Source organism: Pholis gunnellus (assembly GCF_910591455.1).
Source record: "Pholis gunnellus genome assembly, chromosome: 8".
Lineage (NCBI taxonomy): Eukaryota > Metazoa > Chordata > Actinopteri > Perciformes > Pholidae > Pholis > Pholis gunnellus.
The window spans coordinates 2936397-2952519 of record NC_136534.1 but is presented as its reverse complement, the minus strand read 5'-3'; the positions used below and the strand labels follow the sequence as shown (position 1 = coordinate 2952519).

The 16123-nt window shown below is 43.5% G+C and overlaps 1 protein-coding gene across 1 annotated transcript in view; it reads right to left on the bottom strand.

Annotated features, from left to right (window-relative positions):
• adgrb1a (adhesion G protein-coupled receptor B1a) overlaps positions 1-15894 on the bottom strand; it is a gene marked incomplete at both ends in the record, with an annotated part of 105740 nt that extends 89846 nt beyond the window's left edge. The window contains one exon of the mRNA XM_079164968.1: positions 15159-15894. Coding sequence (XP_079021094.1) covers positions 15159-15894 — 736 coding nt within the window. The remainder of the gene's footprint in view (positions 1-15158) is intronic.
• Positions 15895-16123: the final 229 nt, after the last annotated feature.

Below are 16123 nucleotides of genomic sequence, written 5' to 3'. Positions count from 1 at the left end.
ACTGAGGCACGGTTCGGTTTGATGTAGAAATAATGATTATGAGTCTCTAATGGCCTTGACGAATAAACAACACAGCTACAAATATTTTATGTACGAAGCTTTTATTGTGAAAGGTAAGAACAGTAGGAGTGGATCTACGCTCTTTGTCAAGGTTGAAAGGAGAAATCAAGTTTTGATTCGAACTGCGGATCCTCCTTGTTGTTGTTCTATAAAAATAAACGCACAACGTGATTGGTTGATGCTTTTGTTCACGCTGCAAAGAAGTATCAATATTGTTCCGAAAAAAGTATGTTGCCTTTTTTCTGCAAAATATTCGGGATCAGTTCTAAAAAATACACATTGACGTGCAAATTAAACAAAAAACTCAAAAGGCCTTAATTCAGGCTATCGTGCTACTTTCAGACTAAACTAACCCTGTTAATTCTCATCCAGCTAACGTGGTACTTTGGGTTGATTTATGAAACTTAGATGAAAACTTCTTGGAAAACATGCACTCCTAATTTGAAATAGTGGCAGCTTGAGTAGTCACGCACCCAGTAATATGTGTAATATATGATATCTGCTCAAAATATCTGCTTTTCCTGCACGTCCTCTCCGCCTGTCTGCACGTCTCAGCAGCGCTGGAGAAATGGCCCACAGGAGGCGGGTCTATGAAGCAGTTTAGCCAATTGCTGATTAAAGATATGAATGTATGACATACAATTTAGCCAATCAGCATGTGTCAAAATTTGTATCGCCCTAAACTGCGCGTCCTCGTCAGGACTAGTCTCTGAGCGCGAGCACTTCTCCACCAAGACCCGTTTGAGAGGAGAACTTTGGCAGAGAAACTGCAGTTAAAGAGCTGATCCCAGATCAGCCTGACCTCACAATCAGACAGCAGACTAGCAGGAAAGGGAAGCAGTACATGAAGCTTCTCTACTAGCTGTACCAGACAGGTTTGACTAGCTGGATGCAGTCATGCTAATAACTTATTTCGCTTTTTAACACAACGGGGACAGATCCAGCACGGACAGTTAGGGAGTGAGGGATGAGGAGGTAAGGAGACATGAGAACACCAGGGCACACATGAGAACTCTGTCAAGCTACATATTAGGCAAAGTGAACATCTCTTCTAATTCTTTACCTCCATGTAAAATCATCAACATTCTAGTCTGGATAACTTGGTGATCCACGTAAGAAGAACGGGGCCCAGGTGCATTTTGAAATCAGTCACAAGCTGACCACAGACCCGCTGTTAGCTCCTGTGGTACACAGAGGCGTTTGGTCGGATGCAGTGGACACACCCCCTTCATTATTGGACTATGTGCATCTTTCTCCCTAAATAACAACGCAAAAGTAGCAGAGTACGTTTATTTTTCAAGAACTGCTAGAATACGACTCATAAATGAACAATGCCTCCGGTACAGTAGGGGGCAGTGTGCAACCTCAAAAGCAATGGTTGCTATTAAATAGGAAAAAGAAGAAGCGTTGTTCCTCTCGGACAGATATGAGGAGTGTGGAACACACATTTGTGTTGAACACACATTTGAGAAAGAGTTTTCACAAAAAGGAGGATTAGTGGTTCTGTAAAAAATCTGAGATTGTGATAATTAAATCACAATATAAAGAGAGAAAACGTGACATTTCAAGAATAAAAGTCATAATAGAATAGGCCGTTATATGTCCATGTTTTAGCGTTTCCTGACGGTCCAGCTACTGTAGCTTCCAGTTGGTTCGACTTTCCTCTTGCAGACACCTCTGCTCTGTTAGATTCCAGCTGGCTCTCACGTCATCAGGACTGAGCTCTGGTCTCAGCTGTCTGGACAAAACCAGGTCCCTGCTGGACTCCAGCTGCTGCCTCATCCTGGAAATGGTTTCAATTTTCTCACATAACAGGATCAGGTGCTTGTTGGTGAAACCTGTGGCTGTGAAACCATGAAACCTTCATTTTACGACTTTTATTCTTCTCAAACTGCGACGTCGTTCTTAGATTATTACGTTTTTCTCAAAATACTATGACTTTTGAGATCTTTGAAGTCCAGTGGGTTTATGAAAAAATCAAAATGAATTATTGTATCATTGATCAGGTGCCACATGCACATCCCATAAACCTGACACTAAAGAGTAGGGGAGAGTAAGTCATGCATAAACACATCTGTGTCGACTCAGCAAAGATAACATTACATTTGAGAAGTTGATCCACAAGAGAGAAAAAATATAATAACAATATATATTATAACCAGTGGCGGCTGGTCAATAGAGGGCCATGGGGCCTGGCCCCACCTTGAGCTCCCCCCCCCAAAAAAGAAGAAAAAGAAATCCTGTGCTTTTATTTTGAAGGGGATTTTGTATGCAGCCTGTCTGCTCGTCATCTCCGCTTGTGTGCACGTCTCAGAACGCGCAGCTAGTGGGGCCAAACGCATCTGGCCCCACCGAGGCGGGTCTATGAAGCAGTTTAGCCAATCGCTGATTAAAGATAGAAATGAGTGACATACAGCCAATCAGCGTCCTCAAATAGATTCAGTATTGCGCGTTCTTGTCAGGAGAAGTCTCTACAGGCGAGCACGAGCACTACTCCTCCGAGACCCGAGACCCGTTTGAGAGGAGAAGTTTGAGGAGAAACTACAGTGAAAGAGCTGATCCCAGATCAGCCTGACCTCACAATCAGACAGCAGACTAGCGGGAAAGGGAAGCAGTACATGAAGCTTCTCTACTAGCTGTACCAGACAGGTTTGACTAGCTGGATGCAGTCATGCGAATAACTTATTTAGCTTTTTAAAACACCGGGGACAGATCCAGCACGGACAGTTAGGGAGTGAGGGATGAGGAGGTAAGGAAACATGAGAACACCGGGGCACACATGAGAACTCTGTCAAGCTACATATTAAGCAAAGTGAACATCTTTTCTTCTACATAAGTTTCATGACAACTTGGTCATGGAGGCATCAACATTTAATTGAGATGGTAAATGAACAGTGAAAACTCATCATAGCTTATATCTATATATATGTATGTGTGTGTTTTATATTATACTGAATATTAATATATGATATATATATATATACTGTGTATGTATATATATATATATATATATATATATATATATATATATATATATATATATACTGAATTGCCTGTGAGGGTGACACAAGTAAGATGTTATTTACTGCTTTTTTTCGTGTTGCAATAAATGTTAAATATTTAACTGGAAAGTAGTAATGCGTGTTTGATACCTTAATTTTATAACTTCTCTATATTTAAATATTTGTGTGTTATAAAATGGAAAAGAAATAACGTAACAATTTCCCCCTAGAGCTCAATAGAGTATTTCTGATTCTGAACTCCTGAGATCCTTACTGCATTACATTACATTAGACTTTGAATCGTTGGCGCCTGCATTTGGTGTTTTTCTACACATGAATAAGGACATTTCCTCCATGAATTGATGCTGAAAGATTCACCAGAATGCAGGAAATCAAGTGGAGCCAACGTCTGCTCAGTCATTACCTTGCTTGTTTGGAGCTGGTGGTAAAAATCTGCACCGCTTCGGTCCGATCCGTTCGGTCTGAACACACATTAGGAGGTGACCCTCACAAGAAGCTCCAGTTTACAAGGTTTGACTCTGCAAACCAACGTCTGCCGAGGTTCTAGATAGAAGCAACTGTCTGTGGTCGGACAATTATCCCAACAATCGAGATGCATCCTGTACAGTAAATTTAGACAGACAGTTCAGGAGGAAGGGTCTGATGGGTGTGTGTTGGACTGTGTATTTTGTGTGTGTTGTTACAAGAGCATGTCTGCAATAATGAGTTATTTTCTTGGACCTGGCAGGGTTTTGGCCAAGATCTGCTCAGCTTATTGTGTGTGTGTGTGTGTCCTACGTCTTGAGTGTGTGTGTGTGTGTGTGTGTGTGTCCTACGTCTTGAGTGGGTGTGTGTTCTGACAGTGTGTCACCTCTGGGTGTCATTCCAGGTGATACCGCCAAGGAGAGCAGCCTTTACAGCCTTCCCACAGAGCTACCGCCTGCTCTTAACAAGGACACAGAGGCACGCAGATGCAACAACACACACACACACACACACACATACACGCACACACATGTATATGTAGAGTGGGTTTTTTTGCCATCCAGCTCTGATGCACAGCAGCAATAACCTCATACATTCCAGTGTGCTCCAAGTAATTCATCTTCATTGTCCAAGTCATCAAATCTGAAGAACAACAGTGAGACAGTCACCCAAGTAGACTGGCAACAGGAACACACACTGTTGTCTCACTGACACACACACACACACACACACCTTCACCCTTCCGAGACACAACGCAGTCTTTCATAATAGAGCACTTTTCTGAGGTGCAAAGGGATTAGATTCTCCTAGGCTCTTCTGGATTTCAAAAAAAGAAAAGAAAAAGTGTGTGATGAAGTGTAAAATAGAGAAAGAGAGAGAGAGTAGCAGCGAGCAGGCGAATGGTGACGGGCTGCCTGTCAGAAGACACAGGGATCCTTATCGTGCCGTAACATCATCCGCCGACCATTCTCCTACAGTCACACATGACTGATGAGGGAGGTAAAAAAAGTTTAACTTGTCTTTTCTCTAATCCTCACACTTTTCTTTATGACAGGAAATGAATGGCCTCTTGCGTAGGACACTTTTACACACACACACACACACACACACACACACACACACACACACACACACACACACACACACACACACACACACACACACACACACATTTGTCTGTTCGCCGTGCTCATCCCGGAGCGGGGCTTTTTATCATCCGCTGTAAGTAGCGGCGGTAAAATTGCTTAATTAAAGCATGAATGTTTAATAAACCCTCAGGCGGCGTGGAGAGGGACCTGAGATAGGCCGTCCATTGACAAGGCAGCCTCGAGGAAGGGGACGGACAATTCCTCGACTTCTTCGCACTGACTCTTAAGTTCAAGTGAGTCCTTTGACAGAGAACAGGTGGAGCTGGTAAAGGCCAGAGACTTCATGAGCGACCGACTGTTTTCAAATGTTAAGTTGTTCTCTTCTGTAGTGGCTGGGAGTGTCAGCTCCTGAGCTGATGCAGTAACCTTAACCCCGGGCTGCTTTTGCTTGATTGCTTTTATATACAGACTCGGTCACTAAATGTCTTATAGGCGCTAGGGTTTGGATGATATGTTACATTTTTTTCAACCAGCCTCTTTCAGCCAAACATCCAGTGACTGCAAATATATTTCCACAGGTGTGTGTGCGACGGAACAAAATGTAAAAAAAGGAAATGTTCTTACACCTACCTTCATTAAACAGGAAAAAATACAACCACACACCCTCTGATATTAACTGAGAGAGAGAGAGAGACAGACAGGCTATTAAAATAGCTTAACAAAATGACAAAAACTGTCCCCCTCAAAACAAAAACAACCAGCCATGTACGCCAATCATCGACAGCCGATATATTTGTCCCCTTGCCTAACCCTACTAGGCACACCATATTCTGTCATGTAGGCTACCCAAAAATGACCTTCAAACATCAACAGTGTAATGTTCACCATGTTCACGTTTTTGACAAATTGTAATTTTGACCTCATGATGGCGCTAGAGGAAAAGTTAATACGATTCATCCTGAGGTGAACATCACAACACCTGATTGAATGACAATCCATCCAATGGAGAAGGCATTTGGATCATAACTACAAATGTCAACGTCATGTTAGCGCTAAAGGTCAAGAAAGCACCAACATCCTTAGGATTAAGTGTATGGAAACCACACGTCTGTACAAAATGACATGGAAATCCATTTGGGAAGATGTTGAGATATTTCACTGGATAGGTTCACTGTGACCTGATGGTGGCACTAGAGAAAAAGTCATTCCACTCATCCGAGTGAGAATTCTGATCCAATCAGGACCAAGTGGTGGACTGACCTACCACCCAGCATTACTATCTCTGCAAGGCTAACAGTTGTAACTAGGGGTGCAACGGATCACAAACCTCACGGTTCTTGAGTCACAGTCCGGATCATTTTTCGGATCAGCAAAAGAAAAGGGGAGGAGCCAAATATAACTTTGCTTTCCATTTATTAATTAAAGAACTTCAAGAACAGTTAAAGCAAAGAACGTTGGGCTATAGTCTTACATAAAAAAACAAATATTGAAGATGTCCAATTTGAAACAAAATAAATAAAAATAAAACATTCAAGAATACTCAATTCTGTTAAGTTTAAGTGCAACATGAGGTATGTTGATGCCCTCGTCCTTTGATCAATACTGAAAGAAAGAAACAGCCAGTGAGCTAGCTTCCACTGTTTCAACTGAACTGAACTGCTCGGCAACAACTTGGGTCAATGTTTACTTCCTGTCAGGTTATGTCATTCAAATACACATAATGTTTACCATTACTGTGAAATGGTCTACAACTTCTTTTCAGAAAGATGGATATTACTATTGGGCCAAGCAGAGTTGCAATTTATGCTTCAAAATGCATTATTAACACACAAATAAAGTACAGTGAGAACATATCTCAATACTCTGGAGAGATTTGAAGTGGTTAAACCACAAGGAAAAATAATGTGCATTATTCTGCGGCGCATATCAACGTCACGCGACAGAGCTGAGTTATGTGCTTGTCTTATCAGCCTAAGCAGCCCCGTCTGTTAGCGGTTATGTTACCGTAGCTATTGTGCTACTTTCAAGTGGTGCTTGAAACAGACTTATAGCTGTAGCTAAATCACCGTATTATCATGAAACATAATGAATCACTTTCTAATACAGCCCATTGCTGAATATACAGTTATACTCTACGTATGTCTTCAGGATGTCTCTTCTTAGAAGAGATGAAGGCGGCAGATCATTCCAGGAGCCACAGAGCTGTGATCAGATCCAAATAAACAAATAAACACACAGAGATTTGTCCTAATAATAATAATAATAATAAGACACTAAAAAAGCTTATGAGAGAAATGACAAGGAAAAAAACGCCATAAAGTTAGCCATTTAAACATGTGACTTTCACAAGCTGTTGATTGGCTCAAGAGTCAGGAAATTGCTACTTCAACCCCGTAAGCTGTTGTATGCAGTAGCCAACAAGCAGCAGGAGAGCAACAGTAAAGCAGCATGGCTTTAAAAACACAGACACACGGTGAAACATTTAAATCAAAGTAGAACAAATTGTATGAGCTATGAGAAGCTAAAAAACATCTCAAGTGCTGCACTACTTGGCGTCCTGCTGTTTACTGATCAGATCATGGTAACTACGGTTGGGAAAGTCATACAGTCATGACTTTTTGACAGTCATATCAAGCAACAGTTCCAATAATGAGAAGAAAAAAACGAGAATGACGTTGGGTGCGTTATTGAGTTTCAGTTTTTTCAACTCAAGCCGCTCCTGCAAAAACACAAGGCGCTCATCAACGCAGCAGCAGCGAGCGAAGCGCTTCACGCTCGTTGAAAACGATGACAAAAAGCCACCCCACTGCCTGATGAGGACTTAAGAATGTATAGAGGCGGTGTTGTCTTTGGGCCTATCAGTATCTACTGCTGATGGCTGACCCCAGATCTGTGGCTACAGGCTGGATGCTGTACCTTTTCATGTTTACAACCGGCCCCCTTCTTCTGTACAACAACTACAGCTGCAGCATATTCTCATCAAGCAGTTCCTTTAACAGGAAGCACAGCAGTAAAGCAACAGTAATGATGCCAAATGCTCAGCACAGCTCCATCCTTTTAAAGGTTTACCCATGGTGCAGTGCTGGACTCGGTATATTGCACATGTCACAATCCTTCTACCATGATGTGTTCAGCTCTGACTCAAATACATCGATGCAGTTGATTTGACTTGGGTAGAAATAACTACGATGCTTTTAATCACAGCCACCGATGTCTAATAATCACACCGATCATTGGTAGGTTGGACATCCCGTCACCACAAAGAGGTCCATGCGTTTCATAATTGTTTTCCCTGCCTCCGTTCTGAAGGAACAAGCTCCATATGAAAACTTCTCAAACAGGCTGAGTGGCCCCCTGCAGTCGGAGCAACCGCTACACATTCCTGCCGTCTCTCTGCGGTTCACTCCTGCCCACACGGCGCCCCATGTGGCGAGCACCACGCCTCGCTCCCTCCTCATGCTCACACACAAAATCAGCTTTATTCTCTCCCTCGGTCAGCCACCCACACTCGGTCACGAGGGACCAGTGCGTGGTTGCACCGGTGAGTCTGTGCAGGTTTCTAGTGGGATATTTCTCTATGTGTGTGTACACCGGTGCTGTGCACAGTGCGTATGTGTGTGGAGAGGAGCTAATGTATTCAACCTGCTTTAGGATTCCTCAGCGCTCCCTTATGGAGGTGGGTTGGAAATCCCTTAGTTTAGCACCAATGTGGTCCGGCCGGGCTCTCAGAGAGACTCGGCGCTCACATTCATCTTCCTAAACCGCAACCGGCTGCCAACAAACTGGAGGAAAAAGTGCAAGTCAGGGGTGTTTATGAGCATTTCCTCCTTCTTTCTATACGCCGTCACTGTTTTTGGACCGTCTGGTCTTTTGTCATTTCTTTACCCCTCCATCACAAGCAGTGTGTCAAGCAGCTCTGAGTAGGCTGTGATCAAAGTTGTGAAATGATGTATCTCACCGCTGTTTTGACATTTACAGAACTGACTGGAGGCAGTGCAGTTGAAGCACAAAAGGAAAACAAGTTTCAAGTCCCATTTCACTTGCTGTCTGTTTATTACACACACACACACACACACACCTACCTATCTATCTATCAGCTGAGTATGCAGTTTTAAAAATATGTTTAAGACATTTGACTGTGAAAAATGTAACTTGTCAGTGCTCTCTGGTGGACGAACTATGTGACAAAGAAGTTGTGTTTCTATGTATAAAGGTAGTAACCTTGGGAATGTGGGATTGGACCATGTAGTTATCCCTAAATAAAAATCCAAATATAAAATGACAAAAACAATGTATAAACTGTACATGTTAGAGGTTGAACAATAGTGGATTTATAATGGTGGGTATAATAAAGAAAAGCCGAAAGGCGTTATCATTACTTCTTCCCTTTACATTGTTAAGTGTCACCCTAACAAACCTTTAATGTTCATATATAATAAACCGGTAAGGAGGATCCTATAGTGTGTGATTTCATTTCATCAATGGAAAGATAAGTGGTTGGATTATTTGGATTTCATTCGTTGGACAGTTAATGTAACAGTGAGCAAAAGTAATCATACATATATCGGTTTGTCTTGGAATGTGAACAAAGAGCTGAAAGTGTTGTATTATATATTTCAAAGATCTGTTTTGTGGGTAGAAATAAACATGACACGAGGACTACCCGTCGGCTTGCCACAAAATCAGCTGTTTACCAGGACCACAACCGTTTCGCCCATATTTTAATTTCCTGAGGGGAAGTGTAAAAATGGCTGTAATTCCTAAACGGTTAATGTGATATTTTAGTTTTATCCTTTGAATTAAAGCTGAAAATCTACACTTCAACCACATATCGATTGCTTCATTTCAAATCCCTTGGAGTCGTGTAAAATTGTGCCACAGTCCAAAAACCTATGGCCCTGACTGTATATACATATACTGTCACACTCTACATGTTGGTTACTAGCACTCACTGATTGTGTCAATGGGGAAAACACAATCAAAACACACACACATACTAGTTGTTATCGGTGCTTCTCGCCTGGAACTGACACACATCTCCCCATGACAGAGACCTTTACAACACACACACACACACACAGAAACTAGTCATATCTTGTTGACAGCTGCGTCACTGTCACCGCTACGAGTGCCACACTACAGTTTCTACCAGGAATCAGGATTTGAGAAAACTGAAAGCAAATATATATATATATATAAATAGTGTGGGCACCCCTGATTTAGAGGATCTTAAAGCCTTAAAGACTGAATTTGTACTTTCTCTCCAAAGAAGACAACAAAAGTGACATATATCAGATTGTATTACCAAAATGCTGACAGAGTACGAATATATATTTGGTGAATGTTTCATGTTGCATAAGCACATGGTCAAAATGCTAGAGAGTGCCACAATGTGCATTTTAAGCACAAGCTGAATTTCAGGAATTATCCTCAGCCTCACAATCAAGTTTGACTTGAACACATGATGGACACCTGGACCAGTGTACCTGTATATAAACTCAGGCCGAGGGAAGCTGTGTTTCTTGACCACGTTTGGAGGAGCTATTGAAATGGGCCAGACCGTGTGTTTTTTAAAACCTGAGTTTTCTTTTTGTTGTTGTTGTTTTTTTGGCGTGAAGCTGCGATCTGAGCCTTTCTGTCTGTGTGCAGAGTGCTTTTAGACTGTGACACTGTGTCCTTGCGTGGTGATTCTCCAAGCTTTATTAAATATTTCACACTTGAAAATGACTGCAAAGCCAAACTTGAGAGTGCATGATGTGCAAACAAGGTCACCCACCCAGATGGTCCCACGGCTTTGTGGGCAAGTTGTATCTGTCCCCTTCACCTACACTTCACTTTGCTGGTCATCTCCAGCGCTTTCTCAAAGCTATCGCAAACATGTCCCTTTTGTTCAGATTGAGTCATGTGCTCTCTCATCTCCCAGCATCTCTCTCATCCATGCTTTAATCACTCACTGCCTCCCCTGCTGTCCACTGACGGCTAACGAATGAGTCCTTTCCCGCTCCGTGCCACACCAAATTTCATGACAGCAATCACACCCTTCCACACACATGCACAAGCCCACATCGGAGATCTACCGAAATGGATTTCCATAGCCAATATCTCTGGACTGAAGCTACCAACAGCCAATATTTTTTTTCCCAAAACCTTTAACTTTCAACATTTGAATGTCAGAACATTCCAAAAATAGCCCTGAAATCACCAGTCCTCTTCATCTTAAAGGTTAAAGATTTCTCCCTGTGTTCACACAGTGAGCCATGGAGGTACAAAACACAGACCTGCTCAACTGTAATCACCATATGAAGCCAGAATTCTTTATTCTTTTTTATGACATTTCAATGAAGCTTTTCTTTGCAAATCTTTTGTAATAAAATTAATTTTCTAGGATATTTGATTTTATTTCCTCCTTGCTATTCAGGGACACTGAGACTCTTAATTGAAACCGGAGTGTTATTGATAAAAAAACGCAACAAAACACTTGGTGTCCCTTTTAAATTTGATCAAAGGTCACATAGAATCAGTGTAGGTTAAGCGCGTCCTATTGATCATCCGATTGACACGGGAACAGTTAATCAAGCTGTACCATATCTGTCATACCAGAGGTCACCCGGCAACATCGGATGTTGTATTACTCATAGTAGGCTAACACTGAGCGCATCAATCTGAATGTCAATACATTAATCTAACCATTTACCCCATATGCACACAGGGCCTGCCCTTGTGGGGGTGTAATTTATTTGTAATACTGCCATTTCATCTTCGTACATTGTTGGTTTATCATTTTTGTTTAAAAAATGATTGACTAATCAGCACCATGCCTCCTAGGAACTGACAAAAAAAAATCATCATGGAAAACATTAAAGCTCGTTGCTAACTTTACCAACTTTACTTCCATGTCGACTGAAGATATCGTAAGTGTGGCGGATACATCACTACTGATTGGTTGGGAAGAAAAAAAAGGATATCCCATAACAATTGCAAGATAAGTACGGCAACATTGGACAATTCTACAAAACCCTGGATATGTTACAAAACAAAAGACATTTTCAAGGATGCAGCGATTACCTGTATTGGGTATTGGTACAATACTGTGCTCATGTACTCGTAATTACTACTCCGATACAACTGCACCCGACACCACTGCATGCATTGTCATGGACACGTGCAGCTACTATCAATTAGTTAAGCCGTGCGGTTGTAAGCTTTGTGTCAGTCTGGCTTTCTCTGTCAGAGTTTAAGTCTATTGGCAGCCCGGTGCAACATTAGTGAGTGGTCAGTCAAGAGAGAGTGTCTGTGTGACGATGAGTAGGAAGTCAGCAGTAACGTCATAGCTGTGAACGTAGCAGTGCAGGGTGAGAGAACAGTTTCATTTGCCGGTGAATACATGCTACAACTCCCCAAGACCTAAGCCAAGTGTTGTGTCTTGCTTGCTGCCTGGTGATTGAAGCACCAGTGTGTTTTTAGGGGGATGTATTGGCCCTTCATATCTACATAGGGACCGGGTCCTCTTCACAGAGTCTGCAATGTTGCCACAGCCATGTTTCTACAGTACCTCTGAACGGACAAACCAAACACTGGCTCTAGAGAGAGACTTTAAGGTTTTACCTTAAGACCACTGCAGTTCTCTGCCATGCTCGGAAAGGGAGGGGTGAACGGAGGCGTATTCAGTTGGAGGCAATTTACCACCTCACCACGGGGTGTCACTTAATCCTACACACTGCTCATTTAAAGTGAAGGAGGTTAGCCCGAAGCTAGCAAGAACAATGGTCCAGGCTCACTGAGAGCAGGCTGACCTTTAAGTCGGACCAGCTGTCCTCCTTTAAGTGACAAGCTGCTTCTCTGAGTCTTGCTCATCTTTTTTTTCATTTTTAATGTCTTTTTAACTGTTAAACTCATGACATTTATCGGTCAAAAGTATTATTGTCTTTTAACAGGTAATGAATAATATCCTAACTGCAAACTACGCTCCATTTGTACCAGGAAAATACAAAATAAAATGTTAATATATCAGTAAAAGCATTGTGTTGTATATTTAATTTGTTATTCATATAAAAAAAGAAAATTCTAAATCACTGTTAACCCAGTAATGGTATTATGTATTACTCAAATGTGTCCTTGGTATAGGCAAGTACTCAAATGTTAGTATGTTTTCTTGTACTTGTGTTAACTGGGCATCCCTTTTTTGTCAAATAATGTGCATGGTATGATTAAGGATATTATGGTTGATATGAATATGATGGTTATTGGAAGTCTGTGACAGGATCTGGACTTTTCAGTAGTACACGTTCCTCCACGTCCGACTTCAACATTTTCAACCATTCATCTCGTCAAATAAAGAGCACCATACTTCCTGCAGTGCCACTGAACATTGGCACTGAATATACATTTTGATGAGCGGATACTCCAATACAGACTTATAACTTGGATTGTTGGGCCGGGAAATTGGCTAAAATGATGTCAGACAGCATAAAACAAAGTGCCAATTCACTCTGATTATCGAGCTACTTCTGAGGAGCACCAGCAAAAAGCTTTCAAATTCTGCACATAGTGGTTTTGATCAAAAGTTCCTATTTAAAACTTTTTTGTATGCCATCTGATAAGTGATAAGCTGCTTGGATGAAGAAATTTGCCTTTTTTAAATTTAATTTCCTTTAACTTTTATGCTTTGGGTGCACAGGACTATGAGATTGAGCACAACGCAAAGCTCCCATACTGCCTATTAGGAGGACAAGACCACGTCTAGCCCCAAACAGCTGGACACGAGCAGAGCTAGAGTCCTGACAGCAGGTCTCGCCCCTCCATCTGCTACTGGGCGGGACCCTCAGTCCCTCTGCAGAGAGGGAGTGTAAGACAGACTGTAATCTATGAACTCCTCGGTCACTGAAGGTGCTGAGACCAAACGGGTCCAGCTGCTCATTGCCTGACCCATGCAACAACTATCTATCCTTATCAAACCCGGTTCACCCGACACAACTCCCCCTCTTGGCTGTCCTTTAATCTACTCCCCCATTCTGTCTACCTCGTCTCTGTATTGTTTTCCCTCCACTCATCCCTCACAACCATCACCCCTCTTTTCCTCTCATTACTGCACTGCAGGCCAAAACTGACCGGCTGCCACCGACCTATTTCCACATTACGTCTCCCCATCCTCTTTTTTTTATCTTCATCCACCAATTCAATCCACCCATCCATCACCTATCCAGCCATATATTCACTGGCGGCTTGCCTCTTCTAGTTGAGCTCATCACAGGGTTGCTTGTTCACTCTGAAAGCAGGATTATCATCTGAGAGACGTTTTGCCCATGTGGGTTGAGGCACACAGAGGGAGAAGAAAATCTATAGCGTGTCCTTCTCTTTCCATCTCTACACAAGCCAACAGTGATGGTATATTCCTTTAATTTTTTTCTCGCACCTTAAGGCACAAACAGCCCACACCCCGCTGTTGAGCACCGTAAGTGGGATTACATAAGCGTCATAACTAACGGAGAGGAGGCTGGGATGGCGAGGGGATATTAGCCGCTCTGGAGACTGGAGGAGGATAAGGCAGGAGATACCCACCGCAACATCTCCTCTGCTTGGTTGGCTTCCCACGACTGGCTCAGTATCAGCCCACTATGAGCCCGGGGAGGGAGAGATGGGGAGGCAGAGATGGTGGCTCGGAAGAGGAGGACGACTGAGAGTATGAGACCACAGGCTGATCGAGGGAAGCGACTGAGAGAGGCAGAGGAAGGAGGGAGAGTTAGATGGTGGAAAGGTTAGGGGGAGGAAAAGGGAGCCGAGAAATGTTCAATCCCCTTTGGCCACAGTCCTGACGAAGCCAGGATAGAGATGTCAGGCCACATCCTGTCTGCCGAGGAGAGGGGAGGGGAGCCGAGGATCAAGCAGCAGACAATTAGACCTCAAGCCACAGGCCCTTCTTCCATTGCATTTCTGCATCTCGCCTTCTCCCTTCCTGTTTTGTCTGTCTTTACACCCTCCCACCCCCACTCTGATTATCCCCAGAGCTATCCAATATCTGCACTCGATTCTCCTCTTTCTCCACAGGCTTCCCGGAGGCCGATCGAGTGTCCCTCCCTGGACCGTGGAGGGATGGAAGACGGTGCCTACCTCGCAAGGTCACTGAGCTCGCTTCCATCAGATGAAACCCGAAACCTTCCATTTGCCTCCCTCCGTCCCCCCTTTTCTCCCCTACTTCAGCCAAATCACTCCACTTGCTTTCAAGCCAATGTCACACAATTATCCTCACTTTTCACAAATCATACACATTTTCACCAGCTTGATTGCTACTAAAGATGCCATTTCTTTGTCATCTTGCTGAGAGCATGCTAAATGCCAAGGGTGACCTTCTGAAATTATATTTTTAAAGCAAGGCTTGTCGTCTTTCCTTATTGTTTTACAGAGAAGCAGAGATAATTGTCAATCTCAGCACTTGAATGCTTTTGGAAACTGTGCAGTTTATGTATGTAATCGCCTTAGCAAATACTATTTTGAGGTAAATGTCAGCAAAAGCTTTCCTACTCACCATTTATCTCAACATTTTTTCCACTCTCTTTCACGCTGGGTAAACAGTTTTCCAGGTAAACTCCATTGTGATAACAGCTATCCCCCTCGCTGAGCTGAGGCGGAGGCTCCCAGCACAAACATGGAGTCTGCATAATGCCACACGGCCTGTTGGACGTACTGGAGGCCAGACAATCCTCTAGCCACTGGCACAGCATCTGACAGGCCGCCATGCTGGGATTGCGCTTCCCCACCACCAGGTACTCAGTTTTAAAATCCCCGTCGCCATCCGAGATGGCCTTTCCCGCCCGAGGAAGTCCCTTCCTCATTTGGAGGAACTGCTTCCCGGCCTCCAGGAAGGCCACTGGGGCAGAGGTGTCACACAGCCTCACCACCTCATCGAAGCTCTCCATGCCCAGGTAGGTGCGCGTGGTCTCGAGGAAGGACTCATACTGGAAAGTGCGGAGCTGGGACGGCATGCAGTCCTCGGTGGGTTTTGTGATCTTGATGAAGATGGTGTAGCGCCGTGGATCGGGGTTCTGCAGGGTCCAGGAGCAAGGCATGGTGGGGAACACCGATGATGACAGGAAGAAGCCGAAAAAGCGGCTCTGGACTAAGGTAGAGCAGGAGTCAGACTCTGGGCCTGAGGGGGCTGCGTGGCAACAGCCCTCCATCAGCAGCAGAGGGGCAAAATACAAGAGCAGCACTGAGAGAGGCCACCGTGATTGGCCAGGATTCCAAGGAACAATGCTTGACATGGTGCACAGATGAAGAGAAGGAGAAGGTATCATAGGTTGAAGGCTAGTTTCTTGCTTTGGAGGACTTAACTTCCAGCAGTGTGGGTCAAAGGAAGAGGAGCTGGAGGAGTAGGGGGAAGACGATAAGGACGTGGTGGGGGAGGAAGGTTGCTCTCAAAGATCCAGCGATCGGCCCATGGCTGCATCAGTCGACCCCGAGATTCACAAGAACCTGTGGAATGGAGACAAG